General features: G+C 23.2%; 3 protein-coding genes across 8 annotated transcripts in view; 1 reads left to right on the top strand and 2 right to left on the bottom strand.

Moving 5' to 3' along the window:
* LOC127283097 (AT-rich interactive domain-containing protein 5B-like) overlaps positions 1-24,295 on the bottom strand; it is a 230,308-nt gene that overhangs the window by 91,006 nt on the left and 115,007 nt on the right. The window contains exon 2 of one of the 2 annotated variants that reach the window (XM_051307776.1): positions 1,450-1,513. In XM_051307776.1, the coding sequence (XP_051163733.1) occupies positions 1,450-1,464 (15 nt within the window). In that variant the 5' untranslated portion in view covers positions 1,465-1,513. Of the gene's footprint in view, positions 1-1,449; positions 1,726-24,295 lie in introns of those variants that run through there. The other variant, XM_051307775.1, reaches the window with a different exon arrangement.
* LOC127283104 (uncharacterized) lies at positions 3,817-22,826 on the bottom strand. 3 transcript variants are annotated; one of them, XM_051307788.1, is made up of 7 exons: positions 22,670-22,826; positions 20,530-20,803; positions 14,102-14,219; positions 10,546-10,662; positions 8,826-9,101; positions 8,451-8,680; positions 3,817-8,368 (listed from the first exon to the last, which is right to left on the bottom strand). In XM_051307788.1, the coding sequence occupies exons 3-7, from the start codon at positions 14,210-14,212 to the stop codon at positions 8,008-8,010; spliced, it is 1,095 nt and encodes a 364-aa protein (XP_051163745.1). In that variant the 5' UTR covers positions 14,213-14,219; positions 20,530-20,803; positions 22,670-22,826; the 3' UTR covers positions 3,817-8,007. The 3 variants fall into 3 exon arrangements, with proteins under 3 accessions (XP_051163745.1, XP_051163743.1, XP_051163744.1); XM_051307786.1 differs by having other exon boundaries at positions 20,337-20,803; positions 22,670-22,825; XM_051307787.1 differs by lacking the exon at positions 22,670-22,826 and adding an exon at positions 21,992-22,098 and having other exon boundaries at positions 20,337-20,803.
* LOC127283107 (transmembrane protein 230) lies at positions 13,234-24,127 on the top strand. Of its 3 annotated transcripts, XM_051307792.1 has the most exons (5): positions 22,255-22,392; positions 22,511-22,629; positions 23,471-23,583; positions 23,771-23,893; positions 23,974-24,127. In XM_051307792.1, the coding sequence occupies exons 2-5, from the start codon at positions 22,605-22,607 to the stop codon at positions 24,109-24,111; spliced, it is 399 nt and encodes a 132-aa protein (XP_051163749.1). In that variant the 5' UTR covers positions 22,255-22,392; positions 22,511-22,604; the 3' UTR covers positions 24,112-24,127. The 3 variants fall into 3 exon arrangements, with proteins under 3 accessions (XP_051163751.1, XP_051163749.1, XP_051163750.1); XM_051307794.1 differs by lacking the exons at positions 22,255-22,392; positions 22,511-22,629 and adding an exon at positions 13,234-13,431; XM_051307793.1 differs by lacking the exons at positions 22,255-22,392; positions 22,511-22,629 and adding an exon at positions 22,939-23,190.

Raw genomic sequence — 24,295 nt, 5'->3', positions numbered from 1 at the left:
AGATTATAATTACAAATATAAGCAGAGCTCACAATTTTATTGAAAAAAGAAACAAAATTCTTCTGGAGGTCGATGAGCGTAGGAGGAATGATGTTTTATTTTAAAAATCATCTTCTTTATTTTCTAATTAATATCAAACTATATTTTCTCTATTTATTATTAATAATAATAATATTTACTTTTTTTTTCTCTTTATATTTTATTTCTTTTTATATTTTTTTTCTATTTATATTTTGTTTTTTTTTTTTTTGTTTTAAAACTTCAAATTGAAAAAATAAATATAAAATAGTTTCTTTCCTTCCCTGCAGATAAAAAAAAATCGACTCCTCTCAATATCGAGAGAAGGAAAAAGGAAGTTAATTGAAAAAAAAAAAAAAAAAAAAAAAAAAAATTATATAAAATGTATTATTTTGCGCAATGCGATAAACACTGTCGCGCATTATCACAAGATATAAAATATAATTATTTACCCGTGACTCACTCGACCCCGCATCGCGCGATTATCGATTTAATTTTCAAATGTATACATACTTTCAATTTAACAGGGCGAGGCACCCTGGCATTAATGTCAATAATATCGAGTTCTTTAACAGTCAATTAAATTGATGTTTGCAAAAAAAAAAAAAAAAAATTGTTTCCAAATTAATTTTATTCAAAACAAAAAAAGATCACAATTTTTTGTGAACTCTGAAACACGCGAAAATATAAAAATTTACATTTGAAAATCCATTTCTGGAAATTTCTTTGTGAAAATAAATTGAAATTGAATTTAAATTGCGCTCGGGATATTTCCCCCCCCCCTCTCTCTCTCTCTCTCTCCCTCTTTCATCCCATCGGCCAAACGAACGTCAACCTACAATTTCTTTTTCCAAAATATAATTCCGGAAGGAGAATTCAATTTTTTTTTAATTTCGAATTTATTTTTCCTATAAATGGAATTTTTTTTTTTAATATTTGTAATTTAATTAATATTAAAAAATATTGTATATAAAGCCCTATTAATGATGGGTGTTAAATCGGGTTAAGGAACATCTATAAATACTTTGACAAAGTGCGAGAAAGAAAAAGATGGAATGAACAAAGTGGGAGATAGAGAGAATTTTTGATGGTGGGGAGGGTGACACAAGGGAGATGAGGGTCGTGTAGCGTACGCGAAACAGAGACAGTATATACACAAGGTTTATAAAAAGGGAGGGGGGGTCCAGGAAGGGACAAGAAGAGTGGAGGGGGGGGCGCGCGAAGGAGAAAGAGTAACCAGTTTATCTAATAGCATCTCTCGTTGAAGATACACACAATACCTATAAGTATACGATCAACCTCCCACTATTACCTTTCCCCCTCCCCCACCCCCCTTTACACTCCACCACTCGTGATACTGTCAGTGTATCTATGGACTTAATTGAAAAAAAAAATGTGTTTTTTTTTTTTTTAAAAAAAAATTTAACTCACTTCTATTTTATCCATGTTTTCCAAATGTCACACACTATTTTCACGTTCATCTAGTATTTTTTTTATTTATTTTTTTAATTCACATTCAATAACACAAAAAAAAAACACGAACACAAATAATTAAAATTGAAAACTTGGCACACACGATGTGTGCATGAGAGCGTAATTGTAATTTTTTTTTTGTTTTTTATTTATTTATTTTGAAAACGCACACGGATCAGCGACTCTCGGTGTGACGCACGCCGCTGTCCCATCGAGACTACTTTGTATTTACTCTAATTATGTGACGTCACGAATACACTGCGCCCCACCATTGGTTATTTCGACTCGCGAAATAACACGAGAATAGACGAATGATGCCGAACGATTGAGAGGAGAAGGAGTGTGCTCGGCAAAGCACGAGGAGAGAGAGAAAGAGAGAGAAATGTTCGGGACAATGTGCGCAAATCACTTGTCTTCATTCGCTTCAATTCCTCTCTAGATCACGGATATATAGGAGAATTTTGATCGAGGGCTTTTCGCGTGGCGATCTATATTGGCGCATGAATCGTGAAAAAAAAAAATAAAAATTGACGTAAACAAAATTTATAAAGAAGAAAAGGGGGGGGGACAATTGAAATGTTGTGTTTTCTTTGTTTAAATTCAAGTTGTGTTTCTCGAGAGTTAGTGATTGACATCTGTTACTGTTTGAGGCTAATTTTTTTTTTTAATATTAATATTATTTTTACTGGAATTAAAAGTGGGAATTTTTTTTTTTGGAGTTTGAAATCGACTCCAAAAGTGAGTAAATTTAATGGAATTTATTTTTGAAAAATTAAATTTTTAAATATTAATTTTTTTAAATTATCACCTAATAATTTTTATTTTTATTAGTTTTAATTATTAATAATTAATTAATTTTATCTTTTTAATTATAATTCCTTCGAATCAATTCTGTTTTAATTCGCTACGAATTAAATTTTCTATTTTGTAATTTTGATTTAAAAAAAAAATATTATAAATTAATTCGAATATTATTTAATACCGATTTAAAAAAAATCGATAAATATTAAAAACTAAAAATTCGAACTAATTTTATGTTTATCTGATTTATACAGTGAAAAAAAATTTATTTGATTCAAATACTCGATATTACTTGACTATTATCAAATAAATATTTATATTTATTATTTAATTGTGTCAATAATTATTTGATACAAATAAATATTTATTTAATAATAGTCAAGTAATCGAGTATTTGAATCAAATTTTTTAATAATAATGGATTATAATATAATTATAATTATATATAATAATAATGTAATAAAAATAATATTAATAATAATATAATTATATGATATAATTATAATTAATAATTGTTAATTAATTATTATAAAAATTTAATATTAATTTTCATTTTAGATAATAAATTTACTTTTAATTAAAATTAAATTTTAATAAAGATTGCAATTGTTTTTTTTTTATAAGCAAAGAATTGATTGATCTTTATTAAAATTAATTTTAAATGATAATTATAATTAAAATTTTTGGCTAAATTAATTAAAGTATTTATCTTGTTTGTATTACGCAGTAAAAAAAGGAATTTAAAATTTTTATAAAAAATTAAACCTTATTTTTTTACATGAAAATAAATTAATTAGTTAAAATTAATTAATTAGTAAAAATTAATTTAATTATTTAAAATTAATTTAATTAATAAATTTGTTAATTTGCTGAATTAAATTTACTCACATTTTTTTTTGGATTGTGTCTATAAATCAATGAAACGAAAAATAATATATATATTTCTCCAATTTATTACCCATTTGTTTGCATCCAGTTTTTATAAAGTCGCATTAATCCCCAAATTCTTCCGATGACATTATATCACTTTTCTTTTTTTTTTTTTTTTTTTCTTTAAAGTGTATTCGTTGAATAAAAATACGTCTAATTATTTCAGTATTAATTGTTAAAATACTCATTTTGTCATGGAAATTACTTTTTTTTTTTTGCTAACTTATTTCGTACAATTTAAATAACAAATACACCTTAAATCTTAAATATAAGATCAATTTCGTGGCACAAGTTCGTCGACTCCATTCCCATTTTTTTTTTTTTTTTAATATCGTTTTTTTCTTCTCAAATATTTAAATATTCTGTCAGAGAAATTTTGTTGCATTTAACAGCATGTGCTCAAGAAAATTTGAGAAAAGAATTAGTCAGTACACAATTTTTTTTTTTTTTTTTTAATAGTATAAGAACGGTTTTAGGCCCGACTGAGAAAAATAGTCGTGATTCTATATAAGATTAAGCTAAAAGCTTGTGGAATTACAATGTTGAGGTTTCTTCGTTGTCGTTCTCATTTCAATTGATCATTCTCTTCTCTTATTTTGTTTTTTGTTTTTTTTTTTAATTAATGCAACTGTACGATGGAAGATTTTCTTACAAGTCTTTTTATTTCATATTTCAAACGCAGTCAAACCTTCCAAACTAATTTAATTATGATTTCATTTCGTAAAGTGTTTTTTGTCTTTCTCTTTTTTTTTTTTTTTTTTAGTTTTTGTGCGTCAATCAAAATTAAAATTGATTTTGAAAAAAAGACTACTTTAACAAAAGAAAATATTAATTATTTTTTTTCTTGTCTAAAAGTAACACTTTCTTTATTGTAAAAGTAATTTTTTTGTTTAGAAAAAAAGATTTCTTTTTAAAGACACTTTTAAAAAAACTTTATTTTTATAAATAAAAGCTAATTTCATTTTTTCTTTCATTTTTTTTTTTTGTAAAATTCCAGTATATGAGAATCTTTATAAAAATGCAATTAATTTTTTTTATTTGTTCTCTAACATTATTTTTTTTTTCACGACTTATCTATTTTTTATATCTCCTGAAAAATTACTGTCTCACTTTCATGCTTTCACTATATTTAAATATATAGTAAAGAAAACAAAAAATCATGTAAAAAATTCTTGAACATTCCTTACAAACAATTCGCATACATTTTTTTTTTTTTCACGATTGATCGATTTTTGACAAATATATGGATGACGTGAGATATTAATTGACCTAAAACAGGCGGAGATCTTGGTGGACTTATCTCTCTATAAATATGAATCAGTAAAAATTATAATTTAGAAAAAAAATTGTTTCAATTTAATTTTTAAATTTTATTTCTTAAAACAAAATATTAATTTTTTTGTTTAATTAAAATTAATAGGAAAATTGATTAAATAATAATAAAATATATTTATTATTAATCGATAGTTAATTATAAATTAATATTTTATTTCTTCATTTAAAATAATTAATTAGATTTTAATTCACTTTTTTTCAAATTAATTTTTAAATGAATTAAATTGTAATTTCTTATTGAATTTTATTTTTTAACTGATTCAAATTTGAGAGAGTCTAATTTGTATCTTCGGCAGGTTTAAAAAATTGTTTCACATCAAGAGTTAGACTAGCGATCAACTTATATCGAAAATTTCTCTTTTTCTGTTTAATTTACAGATTTGTAGTTTTTTTTTTTTTTGTATGATTGCAAAGTGGACCCGTGCAACATAAACGCATTTTTTTTCTATCATTTTTATTTTTGTAAATGTGGGTGGCGTCGTTTATTTGCATTCCCAAAACCTCTATAAGGTATTATTAGGTACTTAGCACTGTAGGGATTTATCAATTTTTTTTTTTTTTTTGTTTTTTTTTTATAGGCTAGACTGGTATGTAACAAGGGCATAAGTATATCGATACGTGATGTGAAACAATATTTTATCAGAAACATATACAAAATGTATTATTATTATGGTATACTTTCTTTTTAATATTATATTTATTCTCTAAATCTGAATTAGTAAAAAAGAATTTTCACTAATTAAATTTTTTTTTAATAATTCTTTTTTTTACTAAGGGGAAATTAAAAAATTAATAAATAAAATAAGGGATTGAAAATTAGAAATTTTTTTTCGATAATTCAGATTTAAAGAGAATTGTAATTATTTAAAAAATGTTATCTATGTGTAAAATTTTAAATACTACTGGTTCTATAAAATTGCATATATATAAAAAAAATTCTAATCACTATTCTTGTAAAAAAGAGTAAATTTATTTTTTTTTAATAAAAAATGTGCTTTAATTAAAAATTAATTTATTTTGGTGTTTAGTTTCTAATCGTTCACATCACGTATTGATTAGTGAAGTATTATCACAGCCAGCCCCCATAGCATTCAAAAATATTGAAAATAAAATAGGATTTGGGGGCCTTTAGGAATTATCGGTCATATCAGCTCGATCGAAAAAATTTCTTTTTTTTTTCGATTTCTCCCACTAGCATCTACACAATTACATTATCTTCATCGTTCTTTACAATTGCTATGAAATGTAGAAAAAATTATAGGTATATTTGTCTAGAATAGTTAAATTTCTATTATTATTATTATTATAATTATTATTATTTACTTATTGATCGAGCTGAGGCGCCTTATAATTTTCTTTTTTTTTGCGCGATTTTGTATTTTAATAAGTTAGTAATTACCGCTTTGGTAGTCTTTACTACTTAAGTACTGGTGCTTAAATGCATTACTCTACTTGTTGTATATATCAAATAATACTTTATTTTTAATTAAATTGTTAAAAATGTTCCTTTATTTTTTTTTACTAATTTTTTTTTTTAATTTCCCAATAAAAATATTTCAAAAAAAATTTAAATTTTGATGAAACACTATTAAACGACTAAATTTTTATTTGAAATTAAATAAATTTGTTTCTTCATTGTAATATTGATATTAACAACAAATGTAAGTAATGCTTTTAAATATTTAAAACATTTACAGTTCACGCGAGGCTTTAACAACTTTTTCATCATAAATCATAAATCACAGATCGTTTCAACGTTGACTCTCTAAAGTACATAAACGTTGATTCATTCTGATACACATACATTTTTGCCGACTCATTCGCAATTCAAAAATTATTATTTTTCATCAGCCATAATATTTATATATATATATATATATATATTTATAATATATAGTCAATAAAACTATTCAGTTTTCCAGTATTATTTTTTTTTTAAAGTAATGCTGTAACTAATGTAAATTTTATTTTTACAATAGGCTTAATAGAAATTAATTTAATTTTTTTTTCCTTGTAACACAAGCCCTAAATACTAACTAGATAAAAAATACAACGAGAAAGATGTAAAGATCAGTCTGTATTATTAATAAATACTGTAAGATCGTTCATTTAGCTTTGTAAATTAACAGATAAAAATTAATCTATTTTATGGAATGTTATGTATATAGTAAAATTCTAAGAGTTCACTGGTCTTTCAAATTTCATTTTTTTTTTTTTTCATATTATTATATCACCACCGACAGTCACTGATTAACAGTTAATATAAAACAAGATAACATTCAATTTCTTTTCATGACGAAGGAAAATTTATTTTTCATAAAGCAATTAACAAACTTCAAAAGTTAAAAAAAAAAAAAAATTAAATTTTCCTATCGTATTTTTAATACAATTTTTATCAAATGAATTAATATCATTTTTCCTTCGATAATAGTCAAGAAAAAATTATTTTATAAAAAATAAATAAATAAATAAGATAAAAAAATAAGTTTTTAAATAAATAATAAAAATTTCGTCAAAGACTGCCGATGGCAAAAAAAAACAAAACTAATTAAATGCCAAAGGAAGTCAGCATATTATTATATAGAATAAAATTCATTGAAAAGTGGATTTTTTCTCCCCCTTCATTAATTATTATTATTAGTATTATTATTATTATTATTATTATTGATTGATTGATTGAAAAAAGTGTCTTGGAGACATTGCGTGATATGGAAAACTCACAGAAATTTTTGTTGTAAATTTTTTAGTTAAAATTTCTGTTTAGGAAAAAAGAAGCCCCACGTAAACTTTTCGCGTTTCATTATAACATGGAAATTTCAAAATATTTTCCCATATGCATAAATATATTTCCCTATAAATATATTACTGCATAAATATTCATATTAACATAGGACAATGCTATCATTTTTTTGTTTTTTGTTGCCATATTTTGCTTTTAAATAAAAAGTTTCAATTTAAAAAAAAATAAAATAATAAAATTACATTTGAAAATGTACAAGTTTTTTTTTTGTTCAAAAAAAAAAGTCCTAGTAACTTGTGCATTTTGAAAGTAATAATAAAGAAATTTTTGAAAAATTCTTTTTTTGTACTTTTGCATCCCTATTCAGGGGAATTTTAGAAACTAGATTTCCGGTAAATAGACTTGTCCTACATTAATTTTTTTTTTTTAATAATAATTTTTGTCATTTTCGCATCAAGTTTACAATTCTACTTGTTTTTTTTTGTTTTTTGTTTTTTTTTTTAGAGTTTTTGGTGCAGAGAAGCAGAATGCGTGATTATTTTGGTAGTTGGGTTTTATCACCGTTTCATCGACATTTTCAATTGGTTTTTTTTTCAGTCTGATTCTATGTTCATTATTACTTCTCGCACTTTTAAAAACACTCCTGAGATTCTTTATTTATATTGTTCATATTATTCGTTCAAAACTTTTGTTTTCTTTTTTTTTTTTTTTTACACATGCTCTTTAATGTGATTATTATAATCATCTCCATTACCTAAACTGTCCAATTCCTGTTTCTCGTGATTCGTGGTTTTTTGATCGTCATCCATTTCATTCTCATCATTTTGAAACGCGTCTATTATCCTTTGTTCAATACTTAATTGTCTAACTGCATTTTCTAAATTCCCCTTTAATATCGAATTTGCTCCATTTTCAATTTCTCGCCACGTATCCGGTACAAATGTCATTCGTACCATTTGATAAAATTTGTTGAATCCTAATTTTCTATAGAGACTTTGACTCGCATCATTTTCTGGACGTATCACAACGAATGGACTGTAGCCACGGTCAGCGACTGTTTTCGTCAGGTATCTGATGATGGGGGGGAAATGATTTTTTTTAAATTATTTATTTCAGAATAAAAATTTGAAAAGAAAGGAAAAAAATTTATTACTTTGCTAGTCGCAATCCATAGCCTTTTCTTCGGTGTTCTGGTTTTGTTTGCATGGAAAACATGGCTCCATAATATGACTGCACCATCCAGGCGGCCAATTTTCCATTAACGAAAACACCGGCTCCTGGCAAAATCCTAATTAGTCGTAAAAACACCTCTTGACATTCCATGTCATTGGCAGGATACAAATCGTGAATGCATTCCGCATGCTCCGGTTTTAAGGGAAGAACCTGAAATTGTGGAGAAAAATTAATTTTTAGTTTACAGCAAAGAGAAAAAAAAATTTATTTGCTTTAGCTAGAGAATTTTTAATTTACAAATACAAAGCTAATTTTTCTTTTTGTTTCTTTAATTTAAAAAAAAATTAATTTTTACCTGTGATTCTGCAGGCACGGATTCATCTTCAATATTATCAATGTTTTCAATATTTTCAATATTCTTACAAGACCAGACATCGCCAAGAACCCGCTCGACTATTCCAGTGCCATTATAAAGTCGAATTAGTTCATCGGAAATTTGCGAATGAACAAAATTAATATACAATGGTCTTGACCAATCGATTAAAATATCCTCGTCCTGCATGATCCTTAATAATTCCAGTTGATCAATAGGACAAAAGACACCTACGCTTTCGTAAAGCAAACCGTGTGGCTGAAAATAAAAATTAAAATTATAGAAACTTTCTTCCATTACTCAATGATAATAAATTTTTAATTAAAAATAAAAATAATACTAATAATAGAAATAAATTTTGTTTATTAAACATTAATTTATTTAATGATGAATAAAATTAGTAAAAAAAAAATTTATTATTCATGAAATCATTAAATTTTGTATTATTGATAATAACATAAATTGATTTAATTATTAATAATAATTTTAATAATTAATTGAATTATGAATTAATTTAATTATTCGATAAAATAAAACAACATTTGTTATAAAAGTTACAATTGTAAAGTTTATAATACGTTTATAAACAAACTTTCTTAAAATATTATATAAGTCAGAAATTCTGAAATGAAGAAAATATTTTTTTCAATATCTATAAATTATTAAAAATTATAATGTCAATGTGAAATAAAAAAAACAGTAAATTAAACAATTATTAATTATTAATTATTAATTATTAAATTAAAAACCTTCTTTTTAGATATTTACAACAATATTTTGTAATAAAATTCCTTGTTAAGTTGTAAAAAAAAAATTTTGTTCCGTTCAAAACTTTTGGCTCAAAATATTTAATTTTAAATGACAAATTTTTTTTTAATCTTTTTTTTAAATACATTCAATAATTATTAATTATTAAGTGCGGGGAAAATATTTTTTTTAATTTCGAAAAAAAGTAATCGAGTTATAAAAAATTTTTCGATTTCTAAATTTTTCGATAAAATTGAAATTGATTAATATGGAAAATTTTTCGAATTAAGCCTACTAATTAGTGTGATGATATATGTAGCGTTTGATAAACGACAGAGCAGTGACATTGTCAGGATTTTAGTGTTACATATATATATATATATATCATTAGAATTGTATAGTGCTGATAAATGCGTTCTTGAAGAGAGAGAGAGAGGGGGGGGGTGAGGTCGAGGACGAAGACGAGGAAACAGAAACAAGAATCGTTGGCGATTAGCCAAATGACAATATCAACCTGCGGGGTTCATTTTTCCAATTTTCTTTATAACTCTTTATGATATATATCTAGTTTTCAACTAGTAAAACTTTTTTCAATTTATATTTCTCTATAATTTTTAATTTCAAGTCGCGGTTAAATTTAAAAAAAAAAAAAAAATTTTTGTTATCAAAGAAAAAAACAAAAATTATCCGAGGGTGAATATTATTAAACCTCCGGTGTCAGGTTCGTGACTCACATTTCACCTTTATTCTTGATCGATTACAAAATTTGAAAGAAGTAGGTTTTTTTTCAATAGGTGTTTCTTTAAACATCATTTATTTTTGGTCTATTTTTAAAAGACATTAGAATTTAAAAAAAAAAATTCAATAAAGAAAAATAGATTTCTAACCGATTTTTTAAAATAAAATATAATTTTGTTTTTTAATATTTTTTATTAAATTATTTATAAATACTTACGGCAAGAGTCATCCCTGGAAAATGCAAACAAACCGGAACTTCTGGCCAATCATTGGCTACGTAAAAATGAAATTCCCATACTCGATGTTTCATATAAGTCAAAAGGGTTTGATGAAACTGAAAAAAAAATTAATATTAAAATTATAAATTTTTTTGTGTATATTAAATTAATTAATTTTTCAACATAAGTTAAATTATAATAAATTTATAAATAATCCGAGAATTTAATTATGAAAGGGTTTATTGTTTTGCAGACAACAAAAGGAAGGTATTAATTATATAACTGAAACTTTATCAAAAGGATCATATTTAATTGTTTCCTTTAATAATAGAGGTTTATATAATTGAGAATTTTGAATTTCTAAATTATAACAATAAAATTAATAACAAAAGATATTTATTAATAAAAAAAAAAGAAGAGGGAAAAAAATCAGGACGTTAAAATAATTATTTTCAAATTAAGAAAATGAAATTTACATTTTTTGAAGCAAAATTTCTTAAATTTTCCCTCGAGGCAATTTAACATACTTTGTCACGCAAATAAAATTACATCTGATTAAAGTAAACTCAACAGCAACACTTAAATTTACTTTTATAATTAGTTACAATATTTACCCTAGTGAAAAAAATTATATACAGAGGGGGATTGATTAAATCAAAAAAGAGAAGAAAAAATTTGTATTTTTTTTTTTTAACAAAGAGAATAATGAAAAAAAAATCTCTCATACAAAATGTGACAAAGAGGAAACACGAAATTTGTTTTAGAGAAAAATTAATTATTAATGTAGATCAGTGTATATACGGTAATTTAATCCTGAAAATAAACCCGCGTCTGCATCTAGACATGTATGCATTCCAACAACCATTCGAAAAGGCGATTGAGGGTCAAGGTCGAGTCCTGACTCACGCGAAGGTTTTTCGTTCCTTTTCAACGAAATCGATGGAACCATATATGCATGTGTATTAAAACAAAAAAGGACCAACAATTTTCATAATAATATTCTTAATTATAACTTTGATTTTATCGATAAGAGAAAAAAGAGAGAGAAAAAAAAAACTTGAGAAATCTCTTCATTTCATTGGATCAATGAAAAAAAAATTTCTTTTTGCAATATAATTTTTTTTATAGGAAACAAATTTTTTCTATATTTTAAAATTGATATTTTTTCTTTTAATATTTCAAACCAATTTGATTTATTTTATTTTAACCAATTTTATTCTATTTTAATAATTTTTTATTATTTTTTTTTGAGAAAAAAAAACAAACCAATTTGATTTATTTTATTTTAACCAATTTTATTCTATTTTAATAATTTTTTATTATTTTTTTCGAGAAAAGAAAACAAACCAATTTGATTTATTTTATTTTAACCAATTTTATTCTATTTTAATAATTTTTTATTATTTTTTTTGAGAAAAAAAACAAACCAATTTGATTTATTTTATTTTAACCAATTTTATTCTATTTTAATAATTTTTTATTATTTTTTTTGAGAAAAAAAAACAAAACCAATTTGATTTATTTTATTTTAACCAATTTTATTCTATTTTAATAATTTTTTATTATTTTTTTTGGGAAAGAAAAAACAAACCAATTTGATTTATTTTATTTTAACCAATTTTTTACTATTTTAATAATTTTTTATTATTTTTTTCGAGAAAAGAAAAAAATTAAAAATAAGAAATAATTTTTCTTTTTAAAAATGGTTTTTGTTTCAGTGGCTGGTAATGCAATAAAAATAATTTCGTTATGCATTAAAAAAATAAAATATTAATTTTTTTAATTGAATTTTTTTTATTGAAGTTTAGAAAATTTAATTTTTTATTAAATTAAAAAATGATACCGAGAATAATTTACATAAAAATTTATTTCTCAAAATAATTTTTTTTATTGTAAAAAAAAAATGTAAATTTTTCGCAAGTTACGGTGTAATATATATATATATATTTCAAATATATAAATGAAAGACTAAGTAGACGTTCCATTAACGAGTTGTACCTGTTGATTGATTGATATAGAGGCTCTAGTTTAATTCAATATGCTTGTCTATTCCAAAACAGCCTTTCCATGTCGATATTACAATACTGATTTTTGTATCAAGATTTTTCCTATTTGAATCTCCTTTTTAAGCCGATTTATATATATTATAATCTTCTTTTGGTTTTAAATTATCATTTTTTTTACCAAAAATATTTTTCCTACCAAATATTATTTATTTAAAATAAATACTGAAAAAAAATCTATTTGATTCAAATACTCGATTACTTGACTATTATCAAATAAATATTTACTTGAACCAAATAAATTTTATTTGAATCAATAGTTTCTTTATTTTAAACAAATACCCCATCTCAAATAATAATTTATTTGAAATAAATATATTTATTTGATAATAGTCAAGTAATCGAGTATTTGAATCAAATAAATTTTTTTTTCAGTATTGTCTCTTTATTTTTCGAATAAAAATTTTGTCTAGAACAAAAAAAAATTTACAAATTTTATTTGTCGACAATATTTGAAAAAATATTTTAAAAAAAGAATTCAATTTATCAATGAATTTAGAATTAAAAAAAATTCTATAAATGCTTTTTATTTGAAAAATTTATACTTTGAAGAGAGAACCAAATTTTTTGAAAAGCAAAAACAAAATTCCGCATCATGACAAGGTCTATTATTTTATTTTGCAGGTGGAATAAAGTCAAACGGATTAGAGGTCTTCGAGCTTACGAGGTCGCAATGCAGTGATACCAAACGAGTAGTTATTCAGGAGCAAACGAACGAACGACCTTGACATTGACTTCTACAGACATTGGTTTTTACGTGAATTCCATTTTAATTTCAAGGACTTTCGCTAAGACGATTTATCAAAAAAAAAATGAAAATATGTAAGTACCAAACTTTGCTTAAAAGCAAAAAAAAAATATTCCCTTTTATATATTTAATCCAAAAAAAAAACCTCAATTTTCCTCAGAAGAGGAATAATACTGTTCATGTTCCTCTCTTTTTAGTCTTCATTTTTATCGATTTTCAACGAGTATTAAAAAAGAACAAAGCTTTAATCCTATCGCAAATGACGCCTGGGTATATAATGAGAAAATTTTCTTTGTTAAAGGAATTTTTCTCCATTCTTTTTTTTTCTTTCTTATACACATTCCTTTTGGAATCGAGAATTTTTTATCAAAATTTTGTCTGCTTTTTTAATTTTCCTTTTCAATTCATTTGATGTTTTTTTTTTTAAATGCCAAAATATTTTTTTTAATATTGAATCATTATTTTAATGATTTTTCTTTTATTTTTAAACTTTGTAGAAAAAAAAGTCAACAAAGTGAGCTTTGAATCGAAATTAGTTCATTAAACTTGCTGGCTATTGAAAATAGGAAAAAAAAAAGGAATACATTATCGAATTCAATATATCCTTTGAGGCAAATATTCCACTTTCTTTAATATTTTTTTTTTTTGCTATTATAATAGGGCACAAATTTGCATTTTCTATTCAAAATTTAAAAAATTGTCAATCAAAACAGAAAAAGAAAAATGATTTTTTTTTCCAATTACCTTCAATGATTCCGGTAAATATTGCTTGAGAAAATCCAAAAGTTGTGGTAATTCTTCTGCAGTCAATAGACGAAAATTTCGACCTCGTTCGACCGCTTCGGGACACTCCATTCTGTAACTATAATCGAGTAAATTTAACTTCAAATTAAGTAAAAAAAAATAAATAAATATAATAATTTTTTTTTTCCAAAAACTGAAATATTTATATAAAAAAAAGGGGAAAAAAAACAATTTGTTCAAACTTTTTTCATTTTGTGTACGGAAAAATAAAAAAAAAAAAGGAATTTTTCTTCTCTCGCACAAAATATAGAAACGTGGTGCTTGTGCTCAGGACGAGAACGAGAAATGCACTGAGGTCTGTAAAGTGCAATTAGGCACAATATGTATTAGAACAGGTAAGAATTAAAAAAGATAAATGGCGTGAGAGCAAAAAGAAAACCAAGTACCGCCCCAGGTACAGACCCAGCGATGCAGATTTTTATGATCAGTTCACGAGGAGAGGCGAATATTGAGACGCTTCAAAAAAAAAAAAAGTTACACTGAAAAACCAAAGTGACAAAGAAAGTTATAAATTGAACAGGTATTTTCAAGGTCGTTTATTTATGAAAGAAAGTAAAAACTCATAAGAATGAAAAAAAAACCCTTTTTTTCAATAACAAAAAAAAATTAAATTACAGATCGAAAAAATTATTTTAAAAAACAAATAATTTCTTTTATTAAAAGAAAGTTATGAATGATTTAAAGAAAAAAATTCAAAGGCTTTTTATTGATTATTTCCTAAGGTCGATTGCATTGCTAAAAGATTCAATGAAAATTTCCTCAAGTACAATAAAGAAGAATGGAACGACAAGATAATTTCATCTTAATATTATCGATCCCAAAACACGTGTCCAATTTTTATGATGAATTGTTTAGCTCAAAAAAAAAGAAAAAAAAAAAAAAAAAAAAGAGGGAAAAAAACGGAAAGAGAAATGAAAAGGGCTTCGGAGAACAGCCGGAACGTTCTCCCTACAAAAGTCTGTCTGACACCCTTATGCGCCATCAAGGAGGGTTGAATGCTACTACTGTTTACCACTGCAACGAATAATAAACTAGCCCTACCTTTCATTGCTCCACTTTCAACATATTTGAATTAAAAAAAAAAATCCTACTTTTTTTTTTCATATAAATACACTTTCATAATTTTTTAAAAATAATTTTCTATTTTTATAAAACTCAATTTGCAATTTAGAAAAAAATTTCTTTAAACCCGTTAATTTTTAAATTAACGAGTAAATTTTACATTTTAATAAAATTTAGATGTGTAAAATTAATTTTAGAAAATTAATTAATATACATAATTAAAAAATTTAATATAATATTATTTATAAAATTCTGATTCTTGAAATTAATACAATATTATTTATAATATAAAATTAATTAATGTTCCATTATTCTAGTTTCTTAAAAACCCTTTGAAAAATCCAAAATACTCAAAATTCAAATATAATAAATTCAATTCAGAAAAGTAGTTTTTTTTTCCATTTGGAAAAATTATTTTTCTCTGAAAAATTAAAAATTAATTAATTTATAAATTATTTAGTAAAAATTAATGACTATTAATTTTTCTTTTTTCTTCAGTAGTAATTAATTTTTTTCCAAGCAAAACTGTATTTAAAAAATGTAGTAGTATTAAAAAAAATGTTTCATTTTTTTAACTGAAAATTTAATTAAAATTCTGAAAGGAGACATTATGGAAAATGTGTATTTTTTTCCCCTCTCAGTTAAATATTCAGTGATAGGGTAATATTTAATTTTTAATTAATTGAAAAATTCAATTATAAAATTTTTTTTTTTGATTGATTTTCCACAATGTTATATCGACGGCATTTCAAATGATAAATTAATATTTTAAATTAGTTATAAAAATAAATAATTGAAAACTTTTTTTGTTACACAATTTTTAAATTTTATTTATTTTTTTTTTTTTTGAAAATTGTAATTAAAAAACAATTAAGTTTCGTACACATCTAATCACTTCATGGAGATAATTTACATAGACAGTACCAATGAATTCAAAATTAGTTGTTAAAGTAACTTAGGATATGCAAAAGTTGTCTTTCTCTCTCTCTCTCTTTCATTAGGTATACAATTAAAGGATTCAGTTAAAGTTAAAAAAAATATTTAAAATTGACACATAATAATAAAATTTTTCCATTGTTTTGCAAATGAAATTTTTTTTTAAGAATTTCAAATTAAAAGAAAAAAATTTCCTTTTTTAAATTTATATTTTATAATTTTTTGTTTTTTGTAATATTTTTTTTGTAAGTCCGTCTATTTTGAAAATAAATAAATAAATAAATATTTTTTTAAATTAAAAAAATTAAATAATACTCTAAATTAAATTTGTGAAAATATTTGGAAAAATAAAAAATCGCTTTTCTATTTTTTAAAAGGGTTAAACGAACCCTCTTATTTATGCGGTTAGTTTTTTCAGATTTTGTTTCATTACTATATAGAATATGGGTCACTTTGGCCTATACGTAATCTGTAGATGACAGACTGTCTAAGGTTTCTAATGTTATCGAGAATAAAAACAAAAGATTGCATATTCTTGTTAAAGATTTTCTTTATAATATTATAAATTGAATTTTAAGACAATGTTAATGAAACAAAAATTTAATCACTAATTATAATAAATTAATAAAATAAAATACCAAAAAATAAAAAATTATTAAAAAAATACAATAATAATAATAATTGTTAATTAATTTATTATTAAATACCAATTATTCATTAAATAATAATAAATTAATAAATAATTATTATAAAAATTATTAAAATCAATTAATTTTACATGTAATTTTTTTAAAGAAAAACCAAATTTTATTTTTACAAGGGTTTATTTAATTTTGTAAATTAAAATTAAATTAAAATTTAAAATTGATAGTTTAATTTTTTTGCATACCTATTTTATTTAATAAACATAAAAATTATGTATTTATATTCTGACCTTACATTAGACCTTTTGCAATTTGAGTTTTTTTTTTAAACTTTTAAATTAAATAAATAAAAATACTTTTTTTAAATTAAATAAAATATTTTGAAAAGAGAGAGAGAAACACGCCAGTCTTGTAGAATTTCAAAAAGTATACTAACGCAAAAAAGAACGATGAACCAAATATATGAAGAAAAAGAAAATCCCCCTCCATTTTTATAAAATATGAAAATAAATTCGAGAATAAACAAAATTTGCATTCTATAATAAAAAAAAAATAAAAAAAAAAAAGAAATTACTGCTATTTATTGTAATAAATTTCATTTCTTATATAATATTATACTGATAAAATTATACAGAGGATAAAATTCGAGATAAAAGTTCATAAAATACTTTCAGAAATAACTTCTTTTTTTTTCTAATGTGTTTCTCTATATAGACTGAAGGAAGGTGAAAATTAATTATTTCTAAATCAAAATGTGATTGAATTAATGGGATCTTTCAACATTTCTATACATCGAAAAATGATGCTTAAAATTAGCATAATCCAACGTTGAAATTATTCAAATCACTAAAAAATTTGATTGAATAGTATAATAGAGATAATTTTAATTTTCAAAAAACTTGTTATGATAATCGTGATAGCGAATTATTAATTTTTCAGATATTTTTTCTTTTGTCTAAAAAAAAAAAAATTACTTTTACAACTAAAACAAATTTTCAAAGTAGAACGCAAATAACAATTAGAATTTATATTTTTTAAAAGTGTTATACAATTTTTGCTGATAACAAAATTTTTAACCTGTTTCTTTCCACATTTTCAAAAGTGATAAAATTTATTTTTAATAATATAGTAAGAATTATAAACTATAATCATTAATGTTATTTATTAAAGAAAAATGTAATTGATTTTAAAGAAAGAATAAATTAAAATAAATTTTCATATAAAAGTGAAATTGCAATGATTTCTAAAGATTCAACAAGTCACGTTTGTGTATTATATATTTATCACGTGAATTGCCAGCATTTTACATGTAATTAACTCCGTAATAATTCTTATCTTATATATTAACAAAATTATTTAATAAAAATTTATTTCATTGTAAAAACAAAAAATAAAATTCAAAAAAATATGTAATTAAAATAATAAAAATAATTTGTTACAAGATAAAATTGACTCTTTTTTTTTGCATTATAAATGAAAAAAAAAATGTTTCCAAGAAAGCGAGAATACTCGGTAAATTAACTATAGAGGGTAAACAAGTGACAAAGATCCTAAAATGAGGGAAAATCACAGTCTTAAATTTCAACCCCGACAATCTAAACTAACAAGAACAAAATAAAAAAAAACCTAAGGGAAAAAAATGTTTTTTCAAATGAAATGCGTCAGTGAATATATATACATAAATGTCTGCAGTATAATGAAAAAGAGAGAAAATAAAAATTTCCAGTTGGTACACAAAATATCAATAATTTAGATTATTTTAAAATAAATTAAAATTGTTTGCAATTTTCTTTTTTTTGTTTACTCGTGGTATAACCAATATTTGTTATTTTCATAACGAATTTAAATTTGCAAATATAGAATACATATTTATATATTGTTAAACATTCGATTATATCAAATAAGTTTTAAAATCATATTCTATTTACACTGACCATTGATTTATTTAATATGAAAAATTAATTTAATTAGTTAAATTATTAATTAACATCAATTTTTTTGATAATAATTAATATTTTACTATTAATTTATTATGATAATTAATTATGAGAAAATTTATTCAATTCAAATAAATGATTATACTGGATTACTATCAAATAAATAGTTTTTAATAAACGATAATTTTAATTTCATTTATTTTCTTACGAATAAATAATTTCTCTTTTATTGCACGAATTTTATTTTAAAGTTTTTTTTTCAGTTTTCTTTTTTATTGTCGTCATTTTATTATTTGTTTATAATAAACATAAAAATAGAGTAATTTATATTCTATCTGACCTTGAACAATTTAATTTTTATTGAAACAAAATAATATTATGTAAATAAATAATAAATATGAATAATGCAAATTTGAAAGTTTAAAATTCTCAATATTCGAAGTTCAAAAATATTGAAAATTATTTGGTAAAAATTTTTTTAAAAATTAATTAATCAAATTAATCTTGATAAATGATTAAAGTAAAAGCAAAAATTTTAATTAAATTTATATATTTTGAACAGACTGAATTTGATGAATAGTAAATTAATATTTTTTCGAATCTTTTCAATTTGATAAACTTTTTGCAGAGACTGTCATTAGTTGAACCACCTTAATAATTTCCACTGTATTTTGAAAATCAAAGAAGAATTTTCCCCTTTTATTTTTTTGCATATTTTCTAATGCAGATTTTTGTAATTACATAAATTTTTCTTGAAATATTTTTTAATCCACAAATTTAAATTTCCAGAAAAGAAAAAAAATAGCAAAGATTAAAAAAAAAAAAAAAAAAAAAATGAAACCAAAAATTCTGAACGTTCAAATGAACGAAATATTTTTTTGCAATCTATAAATTATTAAAAAATTTATATGGCAATTTAAAATAAAACAGTAAATTAAATAATTATTAAATTAATAACTTCTATTTAGATATTTAAAACAATATTTTTTTAAATAAAATTTGTACTTAAAGAAGTGGTAAAAAAAAATTTCGTTCAAAATTTTTGGCTCATCAAAAATTCCAAAACAGTAAACCACTAAATACACACAAATATATATATGTGCCAATTCCTTTTTAGATCGTAATTTCACTCTAATTAGACGTTAAACAATCCTTAGAGTCCAACAATTTTCAAAATCCATCAGAAAATCACAATTTTTATAAAATATAAAATTCCAAAATTCATCGAGAAATTCCAAATTTACTTAAATTCAAAAATTCCTCACAAAAATTGAAATATTTACACATTAATTTTAAGGGGTGAGAGGGGGAGGGGGGTGAGATGAAAAAGGCGTTTTCACATTACAATTGAAAAAAAGTCCTCTCTTCTTTGAAAAGCACTTGATTTTTTTGAAATTTAAAAAAAAATGGAAAAAATTTTCTCAATATACTAAGAATTAAAAGAAAATGGACGTAAAACGTTCTTTTATCCTTTTTCATTTTTTTTTTCGAAATTCCCGCGAATATTTGATACACACACACCGGTAAAATTTCATCCGGAAGAGTTGGAAGAGTGTAGTACGGTTTAATTTTCAAGAGTTTGTATTATTGATTTACCTGGACAGACCCGAAGACGATCTACGAAGCCTCTCGTCTAAGATTCGTGTTGATTTTGTGAGTGGAGTCGATGGGGGGTTGTTTTTTTTTTTGTTGTGTTTTTGTTTTTTTGTTTGTTGTTGTTGTTGTTTTTTTTCTAAATTGTCAATTATTTAAAAACGGTCTCTCGTTGGTTGGTCTTGCGAGGCCTTACCGTGGCGTAATCGAGAGCCGGCTGTCGCCAAGGGCTCTTTTCAACGGAGGCACCCGCCCTCGCCGCCCCCAGAACCCGCACTGCTGCCCCCGAGAGCCTCCTTCGTCTACCCACCGAATTTACCAAAGGGGTTCCAGAGCGCAGAAGCATTGCGTACCACCGCCGCGTAGTTTTCTCCATTGGACTCTCAGAAAAACAACACATCTCTCTCTCTCTCGCTCTCTTTCTCTCTCTTTTTTTTTCTCTCTACAATTTTCCAGTAAATTCCTCAAACCTACAAAAAAAGCGTCATTTGTCTTTTTTTTTCTTTTTTTTTTTAAAATTTTTTAATTCCATGATGGAAAAAAAACTAATCACTTGCACAACACTAATTAATATAATAAAAAAACTAATTTTTAGTAATAGGCCCAAAATGATTTTTTTTTTAATGATGATTTTATCTGCAAAAAAAATATAATAATGAAAATTGAAAAAATTATTTCATTGTTCTAAAATCAGAATCAAATTTTACAAAACTGAATTTTATAAGACAAAATTATCAAGAAATTTTTAATTAATTTTTTATACTTTACCTCATAAAATTTTGCTAAAAAAAAAAATCAAAACTTGATTCGCACTGATTCAGGATAATTTTTTCCAATCATTTTGCAATTTTCATTATTAATTATTCACGCAGAATAATTTAAATATCGTTAATAATGATTTCAAAAAAAAAAAATGATTCGTTAATGTTAATTTTTTAAAAATGATTTTTTTACACCCAGAGAAAAAAAATATATTTACCTCTGAGACTAAATAAATTTGTTGCAAATAAATTTTAATTCAATTTTATTTAAAACAATTTTTTTTTAGCTCCGAGACAAAGTATTTATAATTCAAATAAATTATATTTTATTAGAATAAAAAAATTTCTCTGGGTGTAAATTTTATTTTATATGATAATTATATAATGCCACAAATATTATTTTATATTAATATAAAATATAATGCGATTATTATATTTACATACACAATGTTCGAAAATTCGTTACTGAAAAAGTAATTAAATTTACCTGAAAAAAACGCGTTGATTTTATATTAATATAAATAATAAATGTCATGAAGTTATGAAATAAAAATGATAATTCGTTAAACAAATTATCAAATAATATTTAAAAAATGGTTAATGTTTTAGGTGGGGGAAAAATATCAAACACGCGAGCAATTCATAAATTTCAAAAAAAAAAAATGTAATGTAACATTGAAATAAAATTATATTTATTTTGAAATTTTATTGTAACACATGGGAAATAAGAAATTAAAAAGATTAATTTAATATTAAAAACAAACATAACCTCTCGTAAAAAGGATTCTATTTTTTTTATTAAATATATAAAAAAAAAAAAATTAAATTGAATATTTAAGTAATAAATGATAAACAATCAAAATGAAATAGTCAATTAAATATTATTAAATAATTTACCTTAATTGACAATTTGCAAAAAAAAAAATTTACTATTATTTTGAAATTCAATCATTTTGTTAAAAAAATTCCTTGACATATTAACCAACAATAATTCAAGTTTCCCGCATGTGTTACAAAGTAAACGGAGTCGACGTGGGTGTTAACAATTAAAACAGATTGCAGGGTTGCAGCAGCATCCAACAATCAATAAAACAACTATACAACCAAAGTGTATTGCATACGTTTGTTATAAGTGTTGAGAGAAAAAGTAATGTTAAATACTGAAAAAGAAAATCGCAAAAAAGTTTATACGAAATTATAAGATTTGTCGCAAAACGTCATTAACATTTGAATATACTTTATGGAAAAATATATAATTTATTGACAAAAATTAAAAAAAAAATGACTATATGCGGCAAGTACGAATTATTTCTTTGAAACTTTTTTATTTTGCAAACCTAACCTATTCGCATGCATTGCAAACTTCATTGTCCGTTATGATATGAAAGAATTTATCTTTTTTCTTTTTTTTTTTAGTAAAAATAACAATGAGTTAGAAAACACTTATGATGAAATAATGCGAGTGAAAATAATCAAAATTAATTGAAAATTATTAAAAACAAGTATTGACATGTGGAGAAGAATACTTAACATAGGTGAGAATTGAAGCAATATTATCGTGATTATTAAACGTACCAATCCCTTTATTAGTTATTCTTCTTTTGGAATTCTTTCCCTACTTATTATTATTTGAAAATACCGGTTTATTTATCAGCTTTGAATATAAAGAAAATACAAACAAACAAAGAAAAGAATGAACCTGTGTCTAGTATTCACATTATTCCCAAGTGGCGCCACCAGTCAATGCGATAGTGTCTACATCTTTCGGATGTTTATGAAACCCATTAATCAAATGATTTTGACAACTATACTATTTAATTCATAAAAAAAAAAATATTTCATTATAGTATTTTCATTGTAGTATCTGATATACTAATTTATCATTTTTTAAGAGTGAATTATTAAATTTTATAAAGTCAAAACTATTTTATAAAGTTCGAAAATAATTTAAGTGTATTAACACCATTTACAAATATTGTAAAGATATAAACAAACTAAGAAATATAAATTGAGGTTATTGTTTTTAAAAAAAAGAAGGAAAATAATATTGTTTTTTATTATTTTGAGATGAATTGCACCAAGTTATATGTCACGTGGTAAGAGTAGAAATTTAAAATATTATTCATTATTCTTCAAATTAATTTTAGAATTTTATCGATTTTACAATAAAAAATATATGTTTAAAGTTACAGAAACTATAGAATATCGGCTATTTTTTCTAGGTTAAAATTATATTATAAATTTACGCAAAATGCATTATCTGGCTATTTAAAAATATTTCCCAACACTTTTAGATTATAATATTTATCAATAATTATCGTGTCTTATCATTTTTAATAATATGTAACAAAAAAAAAATTGTTTTATTGTTTTCAGACTTTCTGTACAAGTTTAGTATGTCCAAAAGAAAAGGAACCCGTGAAAAACAATTCAACAACGTGGATTACACGCAGTTAACCGAAACCGATAATGGTTTCGTGGATTCTCAAGTAAGTATAATAAAGAAAAGAGAGATAAGATTTATATCAGTTTTTAATATTAGAAAATAAAGGGCGTAAGAATATATTCTAGAGAGAGAGAAAAACAAAAATTATTTCTCTGAAAGGAATTATTTTGTAATAAATTATTACATTTATTAATTATTATAATTTATTGAGAAATTTTTATTTTTTTCAGTTTGTTCAACCTCCAGTTAAAATACCTTGGAAGGCGATAATTTTAGCAGCTTTGCTTTTTATCGGAGGAACAGTTATGCTAGTCATGGGCAGTTTAATTGTCAGTGGTCATATAGATACTAAGGTACTTTTTTTACATTTAAAAAATAAAAATGTAATTTTAATGACTTTCTTGTTAATAAAAAAATGCTGTTTTTTTTACAGTATTCCGATCGAATGTGGCCTTTAATAATCTTAGGGGCCTTAATGTTTATACCAGGTGCTTATCATGTTAGAGTAGCAATTTTGGCGTATCGCAAAGTTCCAGGCTATTCATTTGACGATATTCCCGAATTTGAATAAATTGATAATAATATATTTTGTATGTAAAAAAAAAAAAAAAAAAAAATGACTGTCGTATTTAAAAAAAAAAAAAGAAAAACTATATTGTCCGACACTAAATGTGAATGAACTGTAAAAGTACTTATTTTTATTATAAGCTAATTAATAATAATTATAAACTAATTATTTCAATTACTTTTATAAA

This window comes from Leptopilina boulardi, unplaced genomic scaffold, assembly GCF_019393585.1.
Source record: "Leptopilina boulardi isolate dan_hultmark-lab unplaced genomic scaffold, ZJU_Lbou_2.1 LbouV2_305, whole genome shotgun sequence".
Classification (NCBI taxonomy): domain Eukaryota; kingdom Metazoa; phylum Arthropoda; class Insecta; order Hymenoptera; family Figitidae; genus Leptopilina; species Leptopilina boulardi.
The sequence above is the reverse complement of the archived record's forward strand: the minus strand, read 5'-3'. Positions and strand labels throughout refer to the sequence as shown.